Source organism: Silurus meridionalis, chromosome 7 (genome assembly GCF_014805685.1).
Source record: "Silurus meridionalis isolate SWU-2019-XX chromosome 7, ASM1480568v1, whole genome shotgun sequence".
Classification (NCBI taxonomy): domain Eukaryota; kingdom Metazoa; phylum Chordata; class Actinopteri; order Siluriformes; family Siluridae; genus Silurus; species Silurus meridionalis.
Window position 1 is genome coordinate 2,669,222 of NC_060890.1, and position 26,833 is coordinate 2,696,054.

The 26,833-nt window shown below is 40.5% G+C and overlaps 4 protein-coding genes across 5 annotated transcripts; 3 read left to right on the plus strand and 1 right to left on the minus strand.

The window, feature by feature from the left end:
* The first annotated feature begins 229 nt into the window (after nt 1-229).
* On the plus strand, nt 230-4,408 carry LOC124388884 (protein ADP-ribosylarginine hydrolase-like). Its single transcript, XM_046853975.1, is given in 9 exon segments — nt 230-617; nt 1,775-1,889; nt 2,166-2,274; nt 2,386-2,484; nt 2,566-2,671; nt 2,750-2,877; nt 2,880-3,015; nt 3,218-3,432; nt 3,840-4,408. Coding segments are annotated over 9 exon segments (1,065 nt in total). The 5' UTR covers nt 230-609; the 3' UTR covers nt 3,989-4,408.
* A 386-nt stretch (nt 4,409-4,794) lies between these two features.
* On the plus strand, nt 4,795-9,201 carry mto1 (mitochondrial tRNA translation optimization 1). The gene is made up of 13 exons (XM_046853970.1): nt 4,795-4,917; nt 5,077-5,306; nt 5,429-5,628; nt 5,741-5,858; nt 5,943-6,241; nt 6,333-6,445; nt 6,526-6,716; nt 6,847-6,977; nt 7,078-7,282; nt 8,137-8,308; nt 8,415-8,524; nt 8,725-8,882; nt 8,987-9,201. The coding sequence occupies exons 2-13, from the start codon at nt 5,111-5,113 to the stop codon at nt 9,110-9,112; spliced, it is 2,019 nt and encodes a 672-aa protein (XP_046709926.1). The 5' UTR covers nt 4,795-4,917; nt 5,077-5,110; the 3' UTR covers nt 9,113-9,201.
* A 225-nt stretch (nt 9,202-9,426) lies between these two features.
* Nucleotides 9,427-17,529, minus strand: LOC124388359 (tectonic-3-like). The gene is made up of 14 exons (XM_046852906.1): nt 17,018-17,529; nt 16,450-16,564; nt 16,229-16,329; nt 14,668-14,783; nt 12,688-12,796; nt 12,466-12,578; nt 12,313-12,351; nt 12,133-12,207; nt 11,867-11,986; nt 11,294-11,389; nt 10,682-10,776; nt 10,436-10,583; nt 9,853-9,990; nt 9,427-9,769 (listed from the first exon to the last, which is right to left on the minus strand). Exons 1-14 carry the CDS (start codon nt 17,325-17,327, stop codon nt 9,617-9,619), a joined length of 1,728 nt encoding a protein of 575 aa, XP_046708862.1. The 5' UTR covers nt 17,328-17,529; the 3' UTR covers nt 9,427-9,616.
* Nucleotides 17,530-19,065: 1,536 nt separating this feature from the next.
* LOC124389030 (dynein assembly factor with WDR repeat domains 1-like) lies at nt 19,066-26,007 on the plus strand. Of its 2 annotated transcripts, XM_046854228.1 has the most exons (12): nt 19,066-19,161; nt 19,706-19,986; nt 20,651-20,735; nt 20,865-20,994; nt 21,811-22,036; nt 22,182-22,290; nt 22,525-22,556; nt 23,633-23,732; nt 24,033-24,098; nt 24,179-24,271; nt 25,616-25,760; nt 25,988-26,007. In XM_046854228.1, the coding sequence occupies exons 1-11, from the start codon at nt 19,150-19,152 to the stop codon at nt 25,742-25,744; spliced, it is 1,263 nt and encodes a 420-aa protein (XP_046710184.1). In that variant the 5' UTR covers nt 19,066-19,149; the 3' UTR covers nt 25,745-25,760; nt 25,988-26,007. The 2 variants fall into 2 exon arrangements, with proteins under 2 accessions (XP_046710184.1, XP_046710183.1); XM_046854227.1 differs by lacking the exon at nt 25,988-26,007 and having other exon boundaries at nt 25,616-25,967.
* Nucleotides 26,008-26,833: the final 826 nt, after the last annotated feature.

Here is a 26,833-nt window from a genome sequence, read left to right on the forward strand (position 1 = left end):
ACAGTGCTTTACACCAGTTAGGAAAATGTAAAACAACAAACAACAAAAAAAACCTGCACTAGTTTTTAGAGTAATAATTTCCGTCGTTTTATTTAGTGTAATTAAAGCATATAGTGCATTACACCAGTTAGGATGAAACTCAATACTATACCATACAAATAGGATGTTTTATTGCAATTAAAACAGTCTTTATAAGTTATATATATATATATATATATATTTAAACTAAAACAATTAATTTGTAGTGATTTTGGACTTTCTGAACATTCCCTAGTGTCTTTTCACCTCAGTGGCTTTTCATTTCAATGAACTTGAACTAATCCTAAAATAGCCACCAGCTTTCTCCTCTTCTTACAGCTGCTCATTTTAGTAAGACTAAAAATTCTCTCAGGAAAAAACACTCAGGAGTTTGTTTGTTTTTTATTCTATCGAAAAAACAATTTTATTTCCGAAAGCGCCGTAATACAGGGTGGCAAAAATCACCAAAAAAATAACAACGCGTGTAGGAAAAGGACAAGAAGGCCGCACCGGAGAAAAGTTTGGATCCACGGTGTCGCCTGCGCGACTTAACCGACCGGCGGCTCACCGAACCCGCAGAGGAATACAGGCATGACCCGGTAGGTTAGAGAGTGAGCGAAACAAACAACAAAAATAAAAATTAAACCAATGTGAGATGACTATAAATTTGATGCAAACAATATAGTGTAGTAATTAAAGTATGTGTACTATTATATTAACATTTTTTACTTTTTACCAACTTTTTCTGTATTTATTAATTCAAGATTAATTTCTGTTAAGTCGACTTGTTTCAGTTCAAATCTATATAATTAATGCTTATCAAATGTACTTTTATACTATAGTGGTACAGTAATAGCTTATGTTATTATATATAAATATTATTTGTGGGCAGGTGCCACCCTTATAAAGTTTTTCACCCCCAGTGGCCACCCCAAACTCTGACGTCACCGTTTTTTCTGCCTCTAAATAACTAATGAATAAACCCTGATTTCTGCTCAAGTTGGTGATTTTTTTTTTTTATTGTATAGCACTTTTAACAATGGACATTCTTCCAAAGCAGATTAACCGTGATAAACAGGTTTAAAAAATACTATTGGATACGTTTTTCCTATTGAGTGAGCCAGTGGCAAAAGCTTCCCGAGAAACGTTGAGAGGAACCAGACTCAAAATACATGTGCACATCTGGGTGGCACCAAATCATTAAAATTCCATTATTGTTGATCTGTGATGGGCATCTAAATGCAGAACTGTTTATTTGAAATATTTTAGTAGACCGTTTGTATTAATTACAGTCCAAATCCAGTCTCATAGTTCTTGAGTTGTTTAGTAACTTCATGGATCTTTAGGCTGGCCATGTCAAATTGTCCTTAGCTGCACAGAGTGATCTCCATTTAAGGTCTCAACCCAGAGGAAGGTGTTAGGATGAATCAGGCAGATCTAAGAAATAAGGATTATTAGGGATCCTTATAGTTACATTAAAGTTAAAGACATTGTACTGATGAGATCATGGTGCAAGTAGGGACGCTGGGAAGTAGGGGCTCATTAATAAAGAGGACCTTTTTTACATCGGACTTAAGCAAATTAAAGCAGAATCACATAAGGAAGCCTGACATCAACGGTTGGCACTGACCCTGACCGTGTTTTGAGTATGAAAATGTGTCTAATTTATCCATTATCCACATCATAGATCCATACATGGTCTAATCAAGTTATACCGTAACATATAATTTGAGTCTCTGTTTGTCCGTCTGTCCAGTCCGGCTTCTCTCGAGCACTATAAGGCCGGCATGTTGCTGAGCGGAGTTGGAGATGCTCTGGGTTACAGGAATCAGCTCTGGGAATACAACGAGTCTGGCCCCAACATTCATCAGGTCTGTAATAGGTAAATAAAAGGAGTAGAAAAATAATTAAATTATTAGTTTTTTTTGCTCTTTGAGCCATGATTTCCCTCAGTGTACAATACATTTAGCGTGCTAACCAGTAATTTTATATATACACATACAAAAGATCATTCCTAAATGCAAACTACATACAAAATACATGCACAGTGATCATGACAGCAGGAGTTCTGCATGGCCTGTAGATGGTAAGAAGAAGCCCATTTCATGCACTTTCATGAACCAGTTTTATTTATTTTCTTTTTGTAGGAACTACAGGAGCTTGGAGGACTAAAGAACATCACTGTTGAACTTCCTGACTGGCCAGTGAGCGATGATACGGTCCTCCACCTGGCCACTGCTGAAGCTTTAGTCACAGGTTTGACTTTGAGGAAGGGTTGATTCCCTAAAAAAAATAAAAAATAAAAAAATTCTGGTTTATAATTTTGCACGAAAGCCTGAGCGAAAATCAATCAATTACTGCCTGTAGGAAAAGAAGGAGAAGACCTACTGCAAGAGGTGGCGTCTCATTACGTGAAAGGGATGAAAGACATGGAGGGGAGGAAACCTGGACCTTCGAGCATCCTGGGTAAATGAGTAATGAAGCTTGGCATAATTTTAGAGGAGCTGCCAGAACATTGTTAAAGAGAAACTATGGGTTTCTTCGTAGGTGTGTCTCAGTTAAGACCAGGTACTGAAGGGGGCTATCGAATAGCTTACAATCCAGAAGGTACAGGATGTGGCGCTGCTATGAGGTCCATGTGCATCGGATTGAGGTGAGGAAAGTCATTTCCCCAAAGAATGATGTTGAAATTGTGAAAAACACCTCAGCTAACACCATTTCATAACATCAGATACCCTCGGCCGGAGCAGCTCGATTCTTTGGTCACCGTTGCCGTGGAGACCGGAAGGATGACCCACCCTCATCCGACCGGATTCCTCGGCGCTGTTGCTTCTGCGCTGTTCGCAGCGTACGCCGTCCAACGCGTCCAATAAGCACCTGGGGATTGGGTCTAGTGAAGGAGGCGTGCCCAATAGCGAAAGAGCTCGCGAGATCGTCGGGATACGCCGTTCCTGAGACGGAGAGAGACTGGGGATACTTCACCGAGAAATGGGAATGGTGAGAATCCTGCGGCAACGTGATTACTATATAGTTTTGTAAGAAATTCACGGTTCAGTACGTACCTCGGGTCCTGGATTCAATTTCGGTACGTTATTGCTACTCACTTACTAACAACATTGTGTAGCACAGCTGCTAAACATGTCAATCTTACTAGCTAGCTAAATGTAACCAAAAAAAAAACAAATTTTCTTTCTCTCAGGTATCTTGAATTGAGGGGTTTGTCGTTAGGAACCGGTCCGGCGCATTTTCCTGACCGATACGGACCGGCCGAACGGGATGAGGCGTATAAGAGCTTCAGCCTCTCCGGATGGGCGGGCCGAAGCGGTCACGATGCACCGATGATAGCCCTGGATGCGCTTCTGGCCGCGGGGTCAAACTGGGAGGAGTTATTGAGCCGTGCAGGTTTCCACGGAGGTCAGCAATGTCCTTCATACGAAGTCGATTAAACGTGAACCGAATTCACTTCTTTAGGAGAAGAAGGAGGAGAAACTAGCATTCTTCCATGTGAAGAATCTGTACCGAGCTCTTTCTGGATCTACTGACCAGTTTTAATAGTGTGTAATAGATCTAGAATATCAAATTTATTTAGCTAGAAGGTTATACAGGCTGCCTGTCAGGTTACGTTACACAAGTTAGCTACATTTAACTGTACCTTTAATTAGGACGTCCTTGCTATGTTCCTTCAGATTCAGAAGGCCTTATTCTTGGACTTCACGAATCTTTCTACTGTTTTTTTTTCCCAATGTAACATTAACGTTTGCATTTTTCAGCCATAAGTGCGTGTCCCTTCTTGGTCAGTTTGTTCTTTTGGTTCTGTACAGGAGACAGCGACAGCACGGCGGTCATCGCGTGTTGCTGTTGGGGTCTGATGTACGGACTGGAGGGAGTGCCCAAGTGTAACTACGCCAACCTGGAGTACAGGGACCGGCTGGAGAACAGTGCCGAGAAACTTTACACATTATCCCACTGAAACCATTGCAATCGAAACGGCTAATCGAGAAATGGTTGCCAGTGATTAGAAGAAAAATCTCAAGCGACTGAAAGGCGAAACAGTGTCTTAGATCAATTCTGAAATCTGCTCCACATCAATGTATGGTTCAGTGTCGATTTGGATCATCACATCGAAATCGAACCAGCCAGCTACATTAATTACCCACATGGCCTCTCAAAAAAAAAGAATATATATGAATAGATTAGCAATCCTTTATATTGGTAGCTAGCTAACTCCAACTAGTGAACGCTAAGCTAGCAAGTTACTATTGGTTGGATATTGTTGTAGAATCAAGCTGGCGAAATCGAATAACTACTAATGTATTATATTAGTAATTTCTGGACTGTTGGTAATTATAAAGCTAAATCTAACACATTGCACATGATTTTTGTCTTAGTTTGATCAAAAACTAGTATGACGTTAAAAAATAAAAAATATACAACTTGTCCACTGTTTTACATTTTATTCTTCTAGACTTTGGAAAAAAGACAGTTGGTAGGTTTTTCTGAGAACTTTAGTTTTCGTTTTTGAGGTAAACTTGTCTTTTTTTTACATTAAGAACAAAGTAGAGATTTTTTTTTAATGTTTTTCCTTGAATTTTTATTTATTTATTTTTTTTTTTTTATTAATATTCATTACATTATTTTATTATACATTTTTGTAGTATTATTATTTTTGTAGTCGCGCCTACAGCCGGTATTACGGTTATCAGGCGCAGTAATGGCGGCCCCCTGCTCGCGCCGGTGGATCGGTTGCGTCCCAATCGTCGCTGTTCTTCCTACAAAGTGCACTTCAGCGGGTATTGAAATGACAGGCTTTTAAGTCCTGCATATTGTACTTGACGGCGAAGCGGGACACAATTGGGACGCACCCGGTGAGATTTCGTCTAGAAAAGATGCATGTTATAGGTAAAGGACACGATACACGATCAAATATTGTGTATCGAAAAAATAACTCATGATAATTTTTTAAGACATTGTAATACCTCCATATAAGAAAAAAAAAATAGCATGAAATAATTGAGCACAGTATCTGTAAATGATTATTTTCTTTCTTTCTTTCTTAAGATCATTTCCTTATGCTGACCCTTTAACATTTCCCATGTGGCAACTACGGAGGCTGGTGGTCCGACATCATTTCCTGTCCGGGTGTCACAATCGGACCATCACCGACGTTACCCACCACAATTATGACGTCATAGTGGTGGGTGGTGGCCATGCTGGAACGGAGGCAGCCGCTGCGGCAACCAGGATCGGAGCCAAAACGCTTCTGGTGACGCAGAAGTTCGAAACGATCGGTAGGTCATGGTGCATCCGATATGTAAGAAGAAAGTGGAGGGCTGTGCATTTCACCCCCAGACCTTTAGTGGTGTCCGATTGCTATTACAGGTATCTCAAATCTTCTACCGTTTTGTTCCAGGGGCGCTGTCTTGTAACCCCTCACTGGGAGGAGTAGGAAAAGGTCAGCTGGTGAAGGAGGTGGATGCTCTGGATGGCCTGATGGGTCGAGCTGGCGACTACGCCGGCGTTCACTTCTCCATCCTCAATCGTAGTAAAGGACCTGCAGTGTGGGGCCCGAGGGCACAGCTAGACCGAGAACGCTACAAGGAGTTCATTCAGGTATCGGGATGCCCCCCGGAGTAGGGATGTGCATCTCCATAACTATTACATACTATTTCTCTCACAGTGTTGATCCAGGCCGGTAATTTCCGTGTGATATTTTTCCCCCCAGTCGGAGTTGCTCAGTACGCCCAATCTGACTGTAATCGAGGGATCTGTCGAGGATTTCATCGTGTCACCGGCCGACCCGGGAAAACCAGGAAAAAGTAGAGTGACTGGCGTTCGCATAGGTAAGGACCGATAGTCGTTTTGTTCCTATTTCTTTGATGCATACCCGCCGTCCGTTTGATGCATGCCCTCTGCGTTCGTCTTAGCCAATGGCGTTGGGGAAATCCTCGCCAGTTCCGTCGTCATCACCACCGGCACTTTCCTTTCCGGTTCCCTCTTTATGGGCCAGACCACCTCTCCGGGAGGGAGGATGGGCGAACCCCCGTCCTGCGCCAGTATCTCCTACAGTCTGAGAGAAGTCCTCGGGTTAAAACTCGGCCGCCTGAGGACCGGGACGCCGCCTCGGATCGTGAAAGACACAATTGATTTCTCCCTCGCCGAACTTCACCTTCCAGACCCGCAGCCGACTCCGTTTAGCTTTGTCAACAAACGCACACATTGCAAGGTGACGGCATCCGGCAGTAAAGTCGAGGTGAAAATTAATCTGGACTATGAAACATATTTCACATGTACCTGTTGTTTTGTTGGTTCGGTAGCCTGAGGATCAGCTCCCTTGTCACCTGACGTACACGACACCGGGTGTGGATCGAGTGGTGCGAGAGAGTTTGCATGTGAACTCGCACATACAGCAGGACACCAAAGGACCCAGGTACCCAATGCAGACATGGATATCATCGTTCTGGAATGTCCCGTTAAAGGTCTAGTCAACGGTTAATTTCCTTCCCACAGGTACTGTCCGTCCATCGAGTCTCGGGTTCTGCGTTTCCCAGGGCGACAGCATCAGGTGTGGTTGGAACCGGAAGGCTTGACGTCCGACCTCGTGTACCCTCAGGGCTTGTCCATGACGATGACCCCCGAGCTGCAGCTTCGGCTCCTCAGGGAAATTCCTCCTCTGCATCGGGCGGAGATTAGAACACCGGGTAGATGTCTTTTATATTGGTAGAAATTAGCGTAGAACTCACTACTGGTTACAGATTTCATGCCCTATATATTAAGTGACACGGTTTCCTCGAGATTTGCAAGGTTCTCACAGTGTGGCTATTCGTGTAGGTTACGGGGTGCAGTATGACTTCATTTGCCCCATGCAGCTCTTTCCATGGCTGCAGGTGAAGCGCGTTCAGGGGCTTTTCCTGGCAGGGCAGATTAATGGGACGACGGGCTACGAGGAAGCAGCAGCACAGGTACAACAGCATAGAATCCAGCAGCTCCGTGGTGTGAATGTTCTTAGAACTTCTGGATTGTACTTACCTGCTGTACACCGTCCTGCTCGTCTCATATCAGGGTTTGTGGGCGGGTGTGAACGCCGGAAGGACCGCCCTCTCACTCCCACCGCTGTCCCTGTCTCGTACCGAGAGCTACATTGGCGTGATGATCGACGACCTGGTGAGTCGCGGAGTTACTGAACCGTACCGCATGTTCACCAGCCGCGCCGAGTTCAGGACCTCGCTCCGGCCCGATAACGCCGACCTGCGCCTCACGCTCAGAGGTACCGTAGGCTTCCGTACCGAGTTTATGATTTTAATTTTATAGCAGTCAAGCACGATTTCATATTTATCTAATCTTAAATATATATATGAGTTGCATGAATGATATCTCTGATCATGCAAAAAATAAAAACCATTTTTTTCTGGCCCCCCTGAAAGCTTCAGCCACTTTACAAAAATCTCATAACATAGGAATGCTCTGGAAAGCGCTGTCTGCCTTCTTCTGCATACATGAGCACACTGATTAATAAAGAGAGAATGCCATCACTTACCCACACTTACCCAGGGTAAAAAAAAAATAAATAAAAAATTTTTTTTTAAAATACAATCTAAATATTAAACCAATATGTGCTTATTTAGTTTGAGAAAACATAAAGGGTCATATTTAAAAAATGTAATAAATTATTTTTTTAATAATATACTAGTAAATACCTATTTAGTCAGAGAAAACAGAATAAAGGGTCAGATTTAAATAAAAAATAATAAAAAAATGAATAAAAAGGGTGTAATTTTTAACTAATACACCAGTACGTGCTTATTTAGTTTGAGAAAAAATATGGGCCATATAAAAAATAATAATAATAATTTAAAAATATACTAGTATGTGCTTATTTAGTTTGAGAAAACATAATAAAGGGGTCGGATTAAAAAAAAAAAAGGTAATTTTTTTAAACCATAAAAATAAAAAGATAATTTTTCAAGTATGTGCTAATTTAACAGAATAAAGTGTCAGATTAAAATAAATAAATGTAAATAATAGACCACTATAAGCTCATTTAGTTTTAAAACAATGTCTCTTTATTAAATTGTGAAAACAAATTCATGTGCAGCAGTACAATATACCGGTTTCATTTAGGTTTTGAAGAGGTGGGTTGCGTGTCGTCACAGCGCTACAGCGAGGCATCGCGAACGAGCTGTGCTCTGAGCGAAGCTCTCTTCGCCCTGCGCTCGGTCACATTGTCCTCCCCTCGCTGGAGAGAGAAACTGAGAGGCGTCGGGATCAGCGAGGCGAAAAGCACGCTCGTCAGGTAAACAGGTTCGCTGCGAGTCGTTCTCTAAAACGAATAGCGTCGCTTGATAGAAAGAATAATTATTCAAGCTTTCTATTTTATACTGTTACTACATCTTTTTCAGCGGAGAGGAGATGCTGCAGCATAAAGAGGTCTCATTTGAAATGCTGGCCTCCATCTTCCCTGAGATTTTAGCACCATACCTCGAATTTTCCCAGCGGATTAAAATCGAAGGCGAGTATATAATCAAATTAATTGAAGACCGGGTGCCTGTAATGTGTAAGCAATTTATGTGTGGTACTTGCAATGACCGATTTCCTGTTTTTATTTCCAGAGGGAAAAGATTAATCCGTGTTTCTTCCGCCACCATGCTTCAGATCTTATATGCTATATTTATACGTGTCTGATTTTTGATCTGCTTTTCTCCACGTTAGCGGTGTACCGTCCACACTGCGAGAATCAGAAGAGAGAGATGGTGAGGATCCAGGAGGAAGAAAGTCTCACGCTTCCTCCGGACATCGACTACCTCTCGCTTCCCGTATCTCTCTCTGACGAGGTGCGGGAGGTGCTGGATCGAGCGCGGCCCGACACCGTGAGTGCACAACACATTCAAATACATTCGTTTCCGATTTTCCCATCACCACCAGTAATTTCGTCTCGAGCACAACAGCTATTTTGTCTGCCCTGTTTTTTCAGCTGGGAGCGGCAACCCGTCTGCCAGGCGTCACTCCGGCCGCCGTCGTCCACCTGCTCAACTACGTCACCAAGACGGAGCGCAAAACAGAGCGAGCAAGAGAACGTGGACTTAGAGACATGAACTGACAGTAAAGGAATAAAAAAAATTTTTAATGCAAATAAAAGAAAGAATTTATTTAAATGCAAAAAAAAAAAAAAGATTTATTTGAATGCTAACTAAAAATGTTTTTATTAAATAAAAAAAAATTGTCAAAATCCACAAAATATTTTTGTACATCAAACAAAAAAGAGCAATAAATTAATTTCATCCTCAAAAAAGTAATTAAAAAAAATTTTTTTTGAATGTTTAAAAAAGTTTTTATAAAAAAAAAATACACTGAATAAAAGTTTTTTGTACATGAAACGAAAAAAACAATAAATAAATGTAATACTCAAAAAAGTAATTTAAATGCCAAAAAAAAAGAATCCTAAAAAAAAGTTTTTATTAAATAAAAAAAGTAAAAATAATTAAAATAATTAAAAGATTTTTGTACATGAAACAAAAAAAAGCAATAAATTAATCCGCAGTTTCAATGCTGAACCATATCAGCACTAATAATAAATAGTAATTGTCCTCCGCTTTCTCGTGCTCTACCCACGGTCTAGTTCTTCCGCCCCTCTGGTGAAGAACCCGAATGGGAACTTCCACTCGGGCCGCGGTTCGGCTCGGGGAGGTTCTGGGTAAATGGTAGCATCAGAGAAAATCACCTCGGTGCTCAGAGGAAGATGGGAAAAGACGGGACACTGGAACAAGAGTCACGTTTGGGATTATAACACGTCATGCGCACCCACACAGACACGTTCTCTGAATTCCGCACGTGCCTCACCTTCAGGATTTTGCAGCTGAAGACGTATTTGGCACCCAGGATGTGATTCTGGGGCAGAGCCAACGTTCCGGTCCGAGCCCAGAGAATCCTCAGTGATAGGGAGACGGGTACCAGACATCCTGTCTCGCACGCCTCGTCCTGTAAAGTGCACAAGCAGGAAAACGCTATACAACGCTTTTGATAGGTAACGGTTGCTATAGTAACAGTTAATTCACTGGGATATAGCAACAATGTATATCGAATTATTACTATACTGCTTCGTATGTATCTTTATTGTATCGTATCGTTGGCTATGATCGAGATGCAAATCACTTCGGCCTCAGTTGTAGAGATGCACATGGTTCTTTAATGGGGTTCTGATGGTTCATATAAGGTTTTCTTTTAATAGTTAGCGTTTGTGTAAGGAGTCTCTGTTATCAGTTCTTTCGTCTAAAACCTTCTTTGCATCAGTTCCACACGAGACAAAAAAAAAACACACCCTTAAAAAAAACTTATTATAATAAATAAAATGAACCAACGAACAAACAGAACAAAACCAATAAAATGGAAATAAAATGAGAAGGAAAAAAAAAGAACACATTACCGGAGAAGTTTCCGGACAGTTTTGCACGACGACCCGGCTTTGCTGCGGCTGCGATCCCGCCGTCATGGCGACTGTATCCGGGGTCGCCGTGCCGCGAAGCACGCTGTAGATCCGAGCTCTCAGTGATGCGCAGTGGTCCGGCATCGACCTACAAAAAGACCTTGCTGTGAATAAATGATTTTTTTTGCGTATCATAGAGCCAATTATGTTGCTGCACTGTAAAATGTAATTTTGCATGGTCAATACCTGAAGGTGCAGCCGGTGAAGGTGTTATGGGTGAAGAGGACTGGGGCTTGGTTGGTGAGGTCGCATTCTCCGACGGAAAGCCCAGGGATCGTCAGCTAATGTTCGGTTAAAGTGTATATCGAGCTCAACAGTAATTATACAATATTCTGCCATATACGAGGCACTTTTTTTCTCGTTGACATGAGGGAATAAATACACAAAAAATGTGTTTGTTATTCCTTTCGGAAAGCATCTGGGTCAGCTTCAAAAACATCAGGTCTTGTAGTAGCGACACAATAAATTCCTAGCAAAGATGGACAACCAGCGAACCCGCAGCAGGATCGCGGACACTCGAGGCGGGTGATGCAGACATTGTTCGAAAATCTCAAATCCCTACGTCTCAATTCGATCGAATTGTTTCTGCTGGACAGACAAGTCTGGTTGATTGAAGACAACTTGCTCAAGGATCTCCTGCCAAGAGATTGTGTGATGGATCAGAGCTGGTTTGGTGGCACAAGGAAGACCTACACAGACGCAACCACTCGTCTGATCTAGTTAAGATGTAGACCATGTCAATCATATTTATAAAAAAAAATAAATAAAAGAAAAGAGAAAACCAAAATGAAAGGATACAGGCCCAGGTTTTCCACCAAACCAGCCAATCACTGGAGTCCCGACCTCCAAACCGACCATTGGCACTTCTGGAGGCGATAATGAGGGCGTGGCCAACTGTAACCCAGTTCATTCATTTACTTACTTCTGACTAATTTCCAGATTATGCACTAACATCAACTGCGACCCCACAGAGCCGTTTCTATACATTTCACACACAGTCCTCTAGTGGTGCCCTACCTGAATCAGGTAGCCTGAAGTGGCTACAGAAACCATCACTATCGTAGAGTCTCTTTTCTAAACAGCTGTACCTTAAAAGTCCGTCTCGGAAATGGTCTTGGAAAAAAAAGAAGCTGTATCTGCGACCAAATGGATTTTTTTTAAACGGCTATTAAATCCACATTACTGGACGCCTGCTGGGTGGCCCTGGAGTCTGCAACTCGAAATCTGATTGGTTAAAGCGACGTTGTTAAGGATTTGAAGGCGAAAGGGCGCTTGTCGGTTAGATATTCGCCTTTTGCTGTTCTTATAGTCGTACTTTTACTAGCTTGTATTATAAACTGAAAAGAAACAGAACAGTGGACGCATCCAAACCTGAAACTGCACAGCGTGTTCTTGCAGTATCTGCGTGCCGAAACTAGCATTCGTCATGCTGCCGCTCACCGTCGCGGCTGTGATTTCTCCTGTGCTACTGTACGTGATCACGTATTCCACCTGAATGCGAAGAAATGGAAAGGAAGTATGTCAAAACCAAGCAAGTACTCTTGTCTCTTCCTCACGATTCCTCAGCATATCTCTTACATACTGTAGATCCTTGAAACTACTACATAGCTGGTATTGGCAAAACTCCAAACACTGACCTTTGTCACCACATTCATACAGGACGTTTCGTGCTCAGTGAGTTCGGGCTGGTTGGCCAACGGGATGATGGGAATCTACAGTTTTGGGCAATGGATGTGCGTAGATGTTTACAGATATGCATCATTATAAATAAATCATTGTACGGACCAATTATGGCGAACGAATGCAAACGAAATTACCATCATCTTCGAAACGTCCTTGTCTGACGGACGTGGAACCTGTAACGTTGGAGATTTGATGTCAGGCGAATATGCTCTACGATGGATATAAAAAAATTGCCAAGTTTGCTACAAGTACTTCAAAACATTCTCGGACGTCTTCCACGCACTTACCCTCAGAAGACTGAATCCTGTGAAATACGAAGGAAAACTTAGGCTGCTGTCTGTTCTGCACGACTGAGCGCTCACAACTCGTGAACACGTCAACGAGCCGGAGCGCAGGAACTCTTAAAAAAAAAAAAAAAGAAAGAATTTTTTTTTTCAAAAATAATAAAAACTTTTTTAGACTTTATTAAATCATCAGATTGTAATTAGAGGAAGCAGACAGTAACGTACTTGCGGGATTGCGCTCGACACAGGTGGAAGACCCCATGCCCGATGACGGCTGTCTGAGCACGCTCACTACAGATGTGGTGTTGTAGTAGGTCAGAATGACATCATCAACCTGCAACAGCGGGACTTAAAGTTGATGCTACATCATTCCAAAGACGAAATGTCGTTCCTGATCATTTTATGGTTTCCATTGTAACATTGATTTACGCTCATGTAGCTGGACATCATGAAGTCATACATCCGTTCATTAATTTAATCAATAATTGCTGCTATTTTTATGAAATCACTTATTCGTAATAACGCTGATTTTACTCCAGTGTTGCTGTAACTATACTGTACTACACTCTTTGGTTAGGATATTCAACTCTTACTAAATGATTATTTAGTGATGGACCATCAGGATCAGAAACCGCAATGGTCGGAGCTCACAAACCGCATATGTAGCAAACTGCACAATATATGCGTGTAGATTTAATTGCTGACAGAGAAGAAAGACATTTATTTGTTAATAAATATACTTTTAAACAGATGTCGCGGCACTGATGGTTGAAATGCTGTAATTATCGGCAAAAATACAGACCGATAGTTTTTCCGGGTTGCGTTATACAGCAGAAAGGCAGCCTCAAGAGGCAACTCACGGATGCCACATGCTGCTTATTTAAAGTGTCTTTTTTTTTTCTTCATTTTGGATAAATGTTTTTATTTATTTGGAGTGCTACTTTTTCATTTCAGTTTGAATGCATGTTTACCCACATGTTTATTTATATAATTCATATCTTCTTCTTCGCCACAAAGAATCATCCGTCTTCATATTACTCAGTTCTCTACATGTGCTTCTTTCAAACCTGCATGTCTTCCATCACCTCATCCATAAACCTCCTCTCTGGTCTTCCTTTTCCTCCTTCCTGGTGGCTCCATCCTCAGCATTCTCCTACTGATATCCCCTATGTCCCACCTCTGCACATGTCCAAACCATCTCAACCTCGCCTCCCTCACCTTGTCTCCAAAACGTCCTACATGCGCTGTTCCTCTAATAAACTCATCTCTAATCCTGTCCATCGTCGTCACTCCCAACGAAAACCTCAACATCTTCAGCTCTGCTACCTTCAGCTCCACCTCATGTCTTTTACTCAATGCCACTGTCTCTAATCCATACAACATCGCAGGTCTCACCACAGTCCTATAAACTTTCCCTTTCACTCTCACAGATACTCTTCTATCACAAATCACTCCTGCTATCACTCTTCTCCACCCACTCCACCCTGCCTGACCCTTTTCTTCACTTCTCTAACATACTCTCCATTACTTTGCACTGTAGACCCCAGGTACCTGAACTCCTCCACCTTCTCCACCTCTTCTGTCCTTCTCTATACTTCTCCATCAACATTCTCAAAGCAAATAATGTGTCTGTGGTGCTCTTCCTTGGCATAATTCCATACTGCTGCTTACAGATGGTCACCTCTTCTCTCAGTCTGGCTTCCACTACTCTTTCCCATAACTTTATGGTGTGACTGATCAACCTTATTCCCCTGTAGTTACTGCAGATCTGCACCAGCACACTGCTTCCAAAATCTTGTTGAACAACCTGGTTAAAAACTCCACTGCCATCTCTCCTAATCATCTCCACAGTTCTACTGGTACTTCTACTTACTCCTTTTTAATTTTGTCTCCTAAACACACGACATATCTACCTCCACTCTCCTCCACTTCTACTTTTCCTCTTGTCTCTGTAGACGTCTTCTTCCTCTCCTTCTCCTACTTCGGCCAACAGTAGCCCAGGTTAATACGATAATGAAGTTAATATGATGCTTTTGCTAGAGATGATGTATGTGGGCAGTGCAGTTGTGGCTACAGTGAAAGGAGACTTGTTGAATTGTGTTTATCATTTTGTTGTTGTTTTAGTAATGGCATTCATTCACACTGGATTAGATTCCTCTTACTATACTCTGTTGTTACTATTCCCTCTTATCTAAAATCACCAACCTTATACACACTCGAATTCTGAGTACTGGTGACCCCTGCTGGTGAGAAGTGAGGAGATAAGATGGAGAAAGGCCCTTCAGAGGCAGCAGGTGCAATCTGTGCTGTGCTCTCTGGACCTGAAAAAAAATATATAAGAGATGATAGATATATTTATAAAGACAAACAAATGTTAAATAAAGAATATTTATATAAAAGTGCAGTTTAAAATTGTTCACAGTAATATACATTGGAGTGCACAAGAAGTATCATGCTGTAGAAGTATTATGTGCATTTTATACTTTGATGTTTTGCATGCTCTACATATGTCGTATTGAATACTTGATATATTATCTATTGTATACATATAGTGTACTGTATTATTTATGCATTGTGTATTGTATACATATGTAAAGTACACAAGACACATGTATGGTATACAATACACTATGTAAAGCAAACAATACATAGTATGTAAAGTATACAATACGCGATACGTAAACTATACATGAAACGCACAGTAAACAATACACTACATGTAAAGTACACAATACAAAACATGGTAAGTAAACAATACACATGTAAAGTATACAGTACAAAATATGTAAGGTATACAATATACAATACGTAAAGTATACAATACACAATGTGTAAAGTGTACAGTACACAATACATCAAGTCTACTGTATACGTTACATATTGTGTATTGTATGCTTTGTGCATTGTTTACATTATGCATTACATATTGTGTATTGTATACTTCATGTACTGTGTACTTTGTGTATTGTATATTGTATGGTTTACATGTTGTGTATTGTTTACGTTGTGTGTTGTACGCTTTGGTTAAAGGCCACTTTTGTATTATTTATGCGTTAAAATAAAGGTTGTAAATGTGAGGACTATTGAAATAAAGTTTTCTGCGTGTTTACTGTAGAACATTACAGCAGATGAATTACAGAGAAAACAAAGCGGCTCCGGTTGTACAGCACCGTTCCATACCGCAGGCTTCAACACTGCACCGTTCCATAACACTGCACCGTTCCATACCGCAGGCTTCAACACTGCACCGTTCCATACCGCAGGCTTCAACACTGCACCGTTCCATACCGCAGGCTTTAACACTGCGCTGTTCCATACCCCAGGCTTTAACACTGCACCGCTTCATTACACCGCACCGTTCCATACCGCAGGCTTTAACACTGTGCCGTTCCATAACACTGCACCGTTCCATACCGCAGGCTTTAACACTGTGCCGTTCCATAACACTGCACCGTTCCATACCGCAGGCTTTAACACTGCGCTGTTCCATACCGCAGGCTTTAACACTGCGCTGTTCCATACCGCAGGCTTTAACACTGCGCTGTTCCATAACACCGCACCGTTCCATACCGCAGGCTTTGACACTGCACCGTTCCATAACACCGCATTGTTCCATACCGCAGGCTTTAACACTGCACCGTTCCATAACACCGCATTGTTTCATACCGCAGGCTTTAACACTGCGCCGTTCCATACCGCAGGCTTTAATAGTAGGTAGAGAAGAGAGGAGATGTAGAGAGACGGAATAAGAGAAGACGAGTGTTACCGTTCCCACTTTGGACACAGAACATGGAACCGTTGTCCGTCACCAGCTGAGGATCCACATTGGCCCGGAACATCAGCCAGCTCTCGACGCATGATCCGGCCCTTAAACCCGGACAAGACGCAACAGTGAACGCTCGGCTTACACATAATCTGGGCATGGACCGATAAATTATAATGATATATCAGAACAATTGACTCACAGGAACCGGAATATACACTCACCTTGTTTCTCGCCTACAGTTCTCGAACACAGAACTCAGATCGGCGACGCCGCAGTCCACAACGTCGCAGCAGCAGCCGATGTCGCAGAAATCAGGAGCGAGGTTGCAGGTGCAAGCTGAAGAACAACGAACAGCACAGTGATGCATTAAAACGATCAAAAGTATTGGGACACCTGCCATAGGTGGTTCGCCAATTACTTCGCATAGTTGATCACATCAGGCATTTAAACTCAATAATAATTATGAGAATAAATGTGACATGCTGTTTAAAAAAATCATAACTTTTACGCAAATTATCAAGATATCATAAATCACAAATCTATCCGAATTTGTTAATACGTAAAAAAATAATAAAATAAAAATAAAAAAGGAGAGAGTAAAAGACAATATTTTAAGATTTTAAATAGTAAGAAATTAATATTATAAATAAAATATTTATTTATTTATTTGTTTATTTATTTTTTGAGGAAATAAATTAAAGCTTTAGATTAGTGGTACTTTTAAAACTTTTACAAATTAAATTGTCAACATTTTTTCGGCGGTAGAGAAAAGACGAACAGTGTGAGTACCATCAGAAACCTGTGTAGTGATCAGGGTTTGGACCGTAGACGCGACTGGTTCCTCAGTGGTTCCTCTGGGTTTGTTGATGTCTGGGGAACGGGTTGCGTTCGCGTCCATTGTAGAGTCTGCTGTTGAATTCACGCCGTCTGTGGAAGGGGAAGCGCTCAAGTCCTCCTGCGGCTGCTGTGTAAAGCTTTGGGAATGTGAACACAACGGCCAAAGCACACCGACGGCCACGACGAGCTGCACGAGGCTCGGCATCCGCATCGGTATCGGCATCCGCATCGGTATCGGCATGTCCCTCCACAACTGTTTCATTCCCAAGAGCGGCGCATCCGATAACTTTACCCGGCGAGTCAGAGCGCCATTTGTACGCGTTATTTCGTTAAACGGCGTGTTTTATTGTCTAAATAAAAAATTGTTGAACTATTTTCGTATAATTAAAAAATAAACCAACAACACGCGTCGCTACGGCGCCATTACGGTTACTAAGGAAGTCCCTCATGTTAAAGCACTTCCGTGTTCCTGGTCGCTCAGCCAATCACAGCGCCGGCAGAACATACGTCACGACGTATCCGCATTTTTAGCGCCAATTCTTTTATTTATAATTTATTATTACTTATTAATTTTTTATTTATTTATTTATTTGTGTGTGTGTGTGTGTGTGTGTGTGTGTGTGTGTGTTTGTGTGTGTGTGTGTATACCAAACCATCTAACACAACAAACATAATATTCACATTTTATGAAAGTAAAAGCAAAGAAAGAAAGAAAGAAAGGAAGAAAGAAAGAAAGAAAGAAAGAAAGAAAGAAAGAAAGAAAGAAAGAAAGAAAGAAAGAATAATAATATGGGTATACACACACACATATATATATATATATATAATTAACAATACAATAACATTTACATTTGCCTATGTAAAACAAATCAGAATAGAATATAACCTTTTTTTTCTTATATCAAAATCAACATAGTAAATAACCATTCAACCTCAATCCAAAAAAAAAAAAAATGTATGCATACATTCGGAAAAAAAATAATTGCAGAACGGTCTCAACATCCATTCCACACAAAAAAAATTAAATTAAATTAAAGATCAGCTTTGTATCTCTTTAGAAACTGGTTAGTTGGATAAACTATTTGTATAATTTGATACCACATTTTATGAACTTTATTAGTGACAGAATATTTGTTATTATAAGTCCAAATCAGTTTTCTTTTAACATTCTTTAATTAAGATTTCTTTTTTATTATGATGATTGGTAAAATTCGGATACACTGCAAAAGCCTCACAAACTACAATGCTATATTCATGTTATACTAAAAAAAAGAATGTCTCAAAAAATTCAGTAAATGTAAGAAATTATCCTTAAGATCATCAGAATATATTTTTAAACCCAATTATTACAATTGATTCATATTTATTAGTCCATATAAGTTGCTTATGGGGAGAAAATTGTTTGTGTATAAAATCCAATACTTACATTTATCTCATTCATACAACTGCACAGAGATTAAGGGCCTTACTCAGGGGCTCATGAGCTCATAGCAGCTTGGTGGGGCTGGGATTTGAACTCATGACCTGCAGATCCAATGTCTCTATACCTTTTTTTTCAAACATAAGATTTGGAATTATTTTCCATATCTTATCTTTATTTGAAATATAATATTTAATCCAGTTCAACCTAAAAATATTGACAGAAATAACAAAGTCAAGCGCATTCAAACCTATTGAACAAAATATATTACCTATAAATACAAATAGCTACAAATATACGTATTTAATATAAATAAAGTACCCTAGGATATATATTTAACAATAAATACATATGTGTCTAATAACATTTACACCTTCATTACGTATTAAAACCGTGCATTTTATTTGGTTAAAGTTATATTTATATGTATTATTATTATTAAAAATTATTATTATTATTATTATCGAAATATGTGACGTTTAATGCTCGTGTTGATTTGTTGCGTTTCTCAATAATTTGAAAGAATTAGCTGGTATTTAAAAAAAAAAAATTTTTTTCGGTACTTCCGGATTTCAGAAGCACGTGACGTGGTTGCTAAGCAACGTTTGTTGTCGGCGTCGTTAATCACGTGAATAAAGTGAATAGCGGAAAGTTGCGAATAGCGATGGATTTACAGGTAAAAAAAAATCATTTATTTATAATATACATTACTTTTATTTATAATATACATTACTTTTATCTGTACTTAATGATGTCCAAATGTCTGCACTGCGATAGACTTTATATTTATTTACTGTTCATATGTTTATATAAATATTACATGCTGTAAATATGCTACTTATTTATCTGCACTATTTGTACGATAGCTACTTTTTGCACTTCTGGTAGAATCAATCAATCTATCTATCTATCTATCTATCTATCTATCTATCTATCTATCTATCTATCTATCTATCTATCTATCTATCTACTTGGTGAGAAAAATCCATTCATCCATATCCAGTATTAATGAAGCAATAAACATCTGTAAGACTGAGCACAGATGTTTGATTTGATTAGATTAGATTATGTGGACATTTTTGCACGTTGCTGCAAGATGTTGAGATTTCATGACTTGCGATTGTGTATTCATGTTTATATGTATAATATATATAAACATGAATATAACATGAATAAATATATATATATAACGAATTTGATTTGTCTTTATATCTGTCCAGTTATCTGACAGCAGACCAGCCCCCTCTGGAGCTGATGATGAGGAACTGCAAACGACAGAGGACAAAAGCCCTGGTCCAGGTTTGAGCAGCATGCTTGACTCTGATGCAGACCCCATGGACAAGTTGGGAAAGAGGGAGAGTGGGGGTGAGAGCGAGTCTGAAACTGAGCAGGACATGTTTCAGTCCCTTCAGGAACCCAGTTCTGTTTCTACCCACAGGAAGAACTCATTCTCTCGTTCTCAACCCAAAACAAAAGGAGACCTCCACATACACGCTGTCCTGTGGGTACATGTGCTTTAAAGAACCCCAAAGACTAGTTTAATGCCCTGCATCTAATATTTCTTGCAGTGTGTATTTTAAAAGTGCAGTTTGGAGTGTTAGTCTGTAATTTTGCTTTAAAGAAGTAGTTTGCAACACAATAGTGCAGATTGTAGTACATTAAAAGTCCGGTTTAGAATGTTGTATTAAAGTGGCAGTCTGTAACTTTACTTCACTTTAAAGAGGCAGTTTGTGATGCAATAGTGCAGATTGTAGTGTTTAAAAGGTGCAGTTTGGAATGTTGGGGCCAGTGGAGGGAAGTCATTTCAACAGAGTAATTACAAACTGCCGCTTTAAATTTATTCTCATTACGAACTGCTGCTTTAATTTATTCTCATTACGAACTGCTGCTTTAAATTTATTCTCATTACGAACTGCTGCTTTAATTTATTCTCATTACGAACTGCTGCTTTAATTTATTCTCATTACGAACTGCCGATATAAATTTATTCTCATTACAAACTTCCATCTTCAAACTTCATGTGTTGGGGCATTTCCTATAACAGCAGCCTTGACAATAGTGCAGCTTTGATGATTTTTTTATTTCTTCAGCACACACATTTACTGGTTCTAAAAGTGTACGGTGATGAATCTAGGACGCTCCTCTGTTCCTCTTTTCTGTTCCAGAGAGTGCGGCTGTGAGGCCATGTCCTGTAAGTTCAATGAAGACGGGACTCTGCTGGCAGTTGGACTCAGTAATGGCTCCATTAAGGTTCATTCATGACCTTAGACAGTGTATATGTGTGTGTGTGTGTGTGTGTGTGTGTGTGTGTGTGAGAGAGAGAGAGAGAGAGAGAGAGAGAGAGAGATTCATTGTGAGATGTTGTTTATGTCTTTAAAGGTCTACAAAACTGACACTGGAGAACAGCTTAACACTCTTAAAGACCACGAAACCATTGTCTCCTCTCTACCTGTCACCAGTCTGTACTTCACACACACCAGCCGAACAGACAATGTCCTGCTGGCTACCTGTGAGAACATCACACACACACACACACACACACACACACACACACACACACACACACACACAAAATCCTGATTAAACAAGTTCTCTGGGGGTTTGCTGGAAATGAAACCGGGATATACTTTAGTCAATATGCAGGTTGTACAGCAGTACAGATTTACTGCCCTCTAAAAGAACTCAACATACAGCCATTATTGTCTAAATAACTGAGCTGCTGGACGTTAGACACATGGAGCTTCTCCACCTTCCGCTTGAGGATCCCCACAGGTGCTCAATATGGTGTAGGTTTGGAGTCATACTTGGCAACTTCTTCACCTTCAGCTTCAGCAAGGCGGTTGTCATCTTGACGGTGTGTTTGGTGTCGTTATCATGTCGAAACCTGCAGTTCTGCCCGGTTTCTGAAGAGACGGCATCATGTGCTGCTTCAGAAAGTCACAGTATATGTTGGAATCCATGTTACCCTCAATGACTTGCAGCTCACCAGTACCAGCAGCACTCATGCAGCCCCAGACAAACAAGTTTATCGTAGTCTCGTCAGACCACAGGACATGGTTCCGGTAAATCTTGGACAGGTCGTCTTCCGCTAACTGTTTGTGAGCTTTCTTGTGAGCCAGCTTTGGAAAAGGGGATTCCTTCTGGGATGACGGCCACACAAACCGACTTGTGTACTCACTTTTGTGAGATACAGTATATATACCTTACGTATATCCTGCCTAATATCTATCTGTCTGTCTGTCTGTCTGTCTGTCTGTCTGTCTGTCGTCTGTCTGTATGTCTAACAAGTGAACATCACTGTCTCTATGTTCTCGATGTATTTCAGATGCTAGCGGGTGTGTAAAGTGCTGGTACGTGTCTGGCCGGGAGTGTGTTTGGCAGCTGGCGGAAAAAAGCACGACTAAAATAGGTGAAGAAGAAGTAATGCAGAGGCAGACCCTCTGTCTTTCCGTCTCTCGTTCCGGCGATCAAGCGGTGACCGGTGGCTCCGATTCGACCGTCCATCTGTATGATATCCACACGCAACGAGAAAAACAGATTTGCAGGCCCAGGTAGAACACGACAGCTCAGTTTTCTGTTACTTTCTATCGATAATTCCATAATCTCCTCGTCTTCTCAGGCTTGATTGTCTTGCTTTTTTTTATCAATCAATCGTTTTGAACTGTTTTGTTTTTTTTCTCTTCTTCTTCTTCTCAGCATGCTAAGGACGATCATGGACGGCCACAGCTCACGCGTTTTCGCCGTCATGTTTCACCCCCTGACTGAGACGCAGTTCATTTCTGGAGGATGGGACAACACAGTTCAAGTGAATTAGCGATGTTTACACGATGCGTTCGCTCCCACATGTTAGCGTTATTGTGGGACAAATGTACAATTCTAAAAAACAATTTCATTAATTCTTTATCAACGCGTTACCTCCATAAAGCTGCTCTGAGACATTGTCTAGTGTTAAAAGTGCTACACAAATAAAAACCTATTTAATTGAGTTATATAATAGCAATAACGCTATCATATTTATCATTGTGTGCTTTTTTTTCAGTTCTGGGATACCAGGCAACAACATGCAGTCAGGTACAGTGTTTCTATTCGATTCAACATGTCATTAATATTATAGAGAAAACTGCAGCTTTTTTCGAAAAGTTTGTCTTGTAAATGTCCTTGTACGTGTATCTGCGACCATTGTATCTTCTGACATTGTGGAATAAAAAAATGCAGCTATTAAATCCATATATTATGATATATTTTAGCTTGTGCAGTTTGCTACAGATGCAGGTTGTGAGCTCCGGCTAGTGCGGTTTCTGACCGTCCAATCAAAGGACGTGAAAATGCCGAAGTGTTTGGGAGCCTGCTAACGGGCCTTGGGGTGACCAAATCGCAGTCTGATTTGTTAAAGCAACAGGCTGAAATCCGACCGGATAAAAACTTTCACCAAGCAGCAGCAGCGCACCCTAGAGGAAGACTATGAAATGTCGACTATTAGGAATACTTGAATGCATATTCATGGAAAAATATATTCAAACGTCGGTGATTCTGATAGAGTTTAAGCCAGCAGAGAAGGCCTTATTGGCGTGACAGCCCACCGCCTGGTTACTTAACAGACAAATATAAGCGTGATACAAAGCGAGAATCCGTAATACATGGGTTTCTGTAAGGAGTCATTTATGAAAGGAGTCTCCAGTGCCTCCTTTGTAACAGAGCAAAAATTTGTTTGCATGTTTTACTCATAAATAAATCAAGTGAACAAACGGTTATTTAGACCCAGCCGTCCTAGCATTTTGGAGACGTTCTCTATCTGCGCATGAGGAGAAAATCCCAATTTGCGAATTTCTAATGATTGCTGCTGAACAAATCATTTTGGTGAACAGAATCGAAAGATCAGAGTCAGTGGAATGAAACGCTGCCACATACATACATATTACAAAGTTTATACGGTACGGTACTGTAAATTGCTCTGTTCTTCTAAATTATGTACAGTAATTTGTTAAAAAAATTACAGTATCCTACCGCATACTGATCATAGTTCTTTAAGACTCCTGAGTAGACTAGGCCATGTCTCGATATTTTTACGGGCTCATCGGAACGCATCTCTATCGTAACTCGGGTTCTGACAATCTTCGCTCAAAGTGTTTTGTTTTAACTCCTCCCAGAATGCTCTACGGTCCTCATGTGTGTGGCGAAGCCCTTCACATTGACCCATTGACCAATCAGGTCCTGTCCGGTTCCTGGAGGAAAGAAAACACCCTGGAGGTAAAAAAAACAAGCAGGATAGTTTACTGATTACAGACTCCATGCAGTGAGAAAGGCTTTCGTTCTAATGACTTCTATTTACCACAATTGTTAATATTTTTCCGTTAATATATTGAGTTTAAGAGTGCTGAATAAACTGACTAGCTAACGTTAAACTAGCATAACTATTGAGTCATCAGAACTCTAGCTAACACAATGTTGTTGTGAGGTCACATGACCTATTTTGCAATTTGAACTAAAATTTTAAACACTTATTTTTAAAAAACTATTTATTTTAAATGCATTCTTCCTTATATGTAGGTGTGGGATTACATCTCATGCAAAAAAGTGACCAGTATTCCTGCTGATCCAGAAGGAGACAGCAGGGTAAGTGTAAACACACACACACACACACACACACATACATCACGAGTGATTAATACAATTCTTTTTTTCCCGGATCACAGATGTACACGTGCCAGTGGCTGGGTGGAGATCACATCATAGCAGCCGGAAGTAAAGCGAACACACTGAGGGTCATCGATCGCCACAGTTTCAAGGTGTGTGTCAGTGAAATAAAACGTTTTCTTGTGGGCATCTAGAACTATTGGCACCCCGGCATTGTGTGTGTGTGTTTGTGTGTGTGTGTATTGCGGGTGAGATAAAAAATCGGCTTCTATGGCAAAATTCTATTGTAATTCAGTTGTAATTCTTCGAAAGTCCAATTATGCCAATATTGATTATTTTTCTACTACAGCATGTCCCTAGGGCTTTTAAAGCAGCCACCTCTAGGGTTTGGGGTAGTGTTGGGGTTTAGGGTTAGGGGGAATGTTAGAAATGGGGTTAGTGTTTAGAATTTGGGTTTAGGGGGTATTGTAAGTGGTTAGGGTTTAGGAGTTTGAGTTTAGGGGAGGCTTTGTGTTTATGGGTTTGGGTTTAGGGGAGAGTTAATGGTTAAGCGTTGTTGTTAGAGGTTGGGGTTATGGTTAGTGTTAGAGGTTAAGGCTTGGGTTAAGGGTTAAGGCTAGGGGTAGGGTTGGGGTTTGTGTTAAGTTAGGGCTTAGTGTTAGAGTTTAGGGTTTGTGTTCAGGGTAGGGTTGGGGTTTGTGTTAAGTTAGGGCTTAGTGTTAGAGTTTAGGGTTTGTGTTCAGGGTAGGGTTGGGGTTTGTGTTAGAAGTTAGGGCTTAGTGTTAGAGTTTAGGGTTTGTGTTCAGGGTAGGGTTGGGGTTTGTGTTAGAGGTTAGGGCTTAGTGTTAGAGTTTAGGGTTTGTGTTCAGGGTAGGGTTGGGGTTTGTGTTATGGGGTAGGGTTTATGTTTAGGGTTAGTGTTAGAGGTTAAGGCTTGGGTTTAGGGTTAGGGCTAGAGTAAAGTGTTGGATTGGGGTTTGGGGTTAGTGTTTATGTTTAGGGGTTAGCGTTAAGGTTAGGGTTATGGTTATTGCTAGGGGTTAGGGTATAGGGGTAGAGTTAATGGTTAGGGGTTACTTGTAATGGGTTAAGGCTTGGGTTTAGGGCTAAGGTTAGGGTTGGGTATAGTGTTAGAATTTAGGGTTAGGGCTTGGGTTTAGGGTTAGTGTTAGAGTTTATGGGGTTTTGTTTAGGGCTTAAGGTTAATGGTTTGAGCTTTGTTTAGAGTTTGAGATAAGGTTAGAGGTTAGGGATTTTTAAGAGGTTAGGGTTTATGTTTATGGCATAGGGTTGGGGTTAGTGTTAGAGGTTAGGCTTTATATTTAGGTTTAGGGGTTTAGGCTTTTGTTTAGAGTTTGAGATTAATGTTAGAGTTAAGGTTAGGGATTAGTGGCAGAGGTTAGTGTTTTTGCAAAGGGGTTAGTTTCAAAGTGAAATGTAGAGTTTATTTTTTCTGACTCTCTCTCTCTCTCTCTGTCTCTCTGTATTTTTCTCAGGTGAAGTCACGCCTCTATGACTTGCCCTATGCCGTGTTCAGTTCCTCCGCCTGTCGGTCTGGAAAGGGGGAGTGGCTTATAGCGGCCACCTCTGGAGACAGAGTGTTTCTTTTAATCATGGGCCAGTGAGAAAAAGCCTAACTGAGTAAGAGCAGAAATGCGTTTCTGTATTTTGTATAGCATTTAAATCCATAGCTGTAGCTGTCCAACAAAACAGTCAAAGTAAAATGGAAACAAATGGTTTGATGTGGGACATTTTGCCAAACATTGTTTTTACAGTAATCATTCCAATGTGTCCAATAATATCAGTGTGGTAATAAAAATTAATAGAAATATTCAATCTTTTTTTTAAAGACTTTCATTTCTTTTCAGGAAACCAGTACTCCCTGAAAAAAGTTTTTTTATAACTATTTAATAAAAAAAATGTACTATTCATTCATTTGTTCCTTCATTCATTCAGTGACATTACTGATTCTCTGCACCAGACTCTTTACCTGTAGCCCACAGTGTGACCTGTTCAGACATGTCTTCTTATTCTTATTATTAATTGTAACAAACTTGTTTTCCAAATAGAATTATTAAAATTATTATTATAATTATTTCCCCAAATAAAACTGAAAAACAACTCAACTTTAACCCGGGCATTTCTGTCGTCTGATGCTAAATGTTTGTTTAACTTTTTATAGTAGGATTGAATGTTGTTTGACCTTTATGAACCAAGCGAGTTCACATTATAGAAGCAATAAACGTTCTATTGCCTCACCAGCCTTCTTTTTTTTTTTTTTTTTTTTTTACTTTTCTCACTTCACACATCAGACTTGCTCGCAGTCCTGCCATCTGCCGAAGTTCTCTGATGTCGTTGTAGATTGTATTAGGCAGTGGTGGGCAGTCAGCCCTGCTGGCCTAAACACTGGATGTTAGATTTTTTTGTCCAATCAGATTTCAGTCTCTATTTGCTGCCATGTCAATCTAATCTGCCCAGAGCCTTCAGAGTCTGTACTGCTGGCCTTTTTACCTTAGTCTCCTTAGGAAATAGCTCTATTTCTTTAACCAATCAGATTTCATATTCGCCTCACAGGGCAGCTCGCTGGCCCAGAGTAGCGTCAGCATTTTTCCATTCTCTGATTGGTTGGTCAGAGGGAAACTGTTACAGCTAAGTTCGACTGCCAAAACACCTGTGTAGCTCTGCACACATTAATACATCAGAGTTAGACTTTT

Coding starts and splice junctions, on each gene's coding strand:
- mto1 (XM_046853970.1), top strand. CDS start 5,111: ATGTGGCAACTACGGAGGCTGGTGGTCCGACATCATTTCCTGTCCGGG. Junction 5,307..5,428: donor GCAGAAGTTCGAAACGATCG/GTAGGTCATGGT, acceptor GTTTTGTTCCAG/GGGCGCTGTCTTGTAACCCC. Junction 8,525..8,724: donor CCAGCGGATTAAAATCGAAG/GCGAGTATATAA, acceptor TCTCCACGTTAG/CGGTGTACCGTCCACACTGC.
- LOC124388359 (XM_046852906.1), bottom strand. CDS start 17,327: ATGAAACAGTTGTGGAGGGACATGCCGATACCGATGCGGATGCCGATA. Junction 16,330..16,449: donor AACTGTAGGCGAGAAACAAG/GTGAGTGTATAT, acceptor TCCGGGTTTAAG/GGCCGGATCATGCGTCGAGA. Junction 11,390..11,866: donor AACACGCTGTGCAGTTTCAG/GTTTGGATGCGT, acceptor ACTGGGTTACAG/TTGGCCACGCCCTCATTATC.
- LOC124389030 (XM_046854228.1), top strand. Junction 22,557..23,632: donor AGGCAACAACATGCAGTCAG/GTACAGTGTTTC, acceptor AACTCCTCCCAG/AATGCTCTACGGTCCTCATG. Junction 24,272..25,615: donor TCGATCGCCACAGTTTCAAG/GTGTGTGTCAGT, acceptor TATTTTTCTCAG/GTGAAGTCACGCCTCTATGA.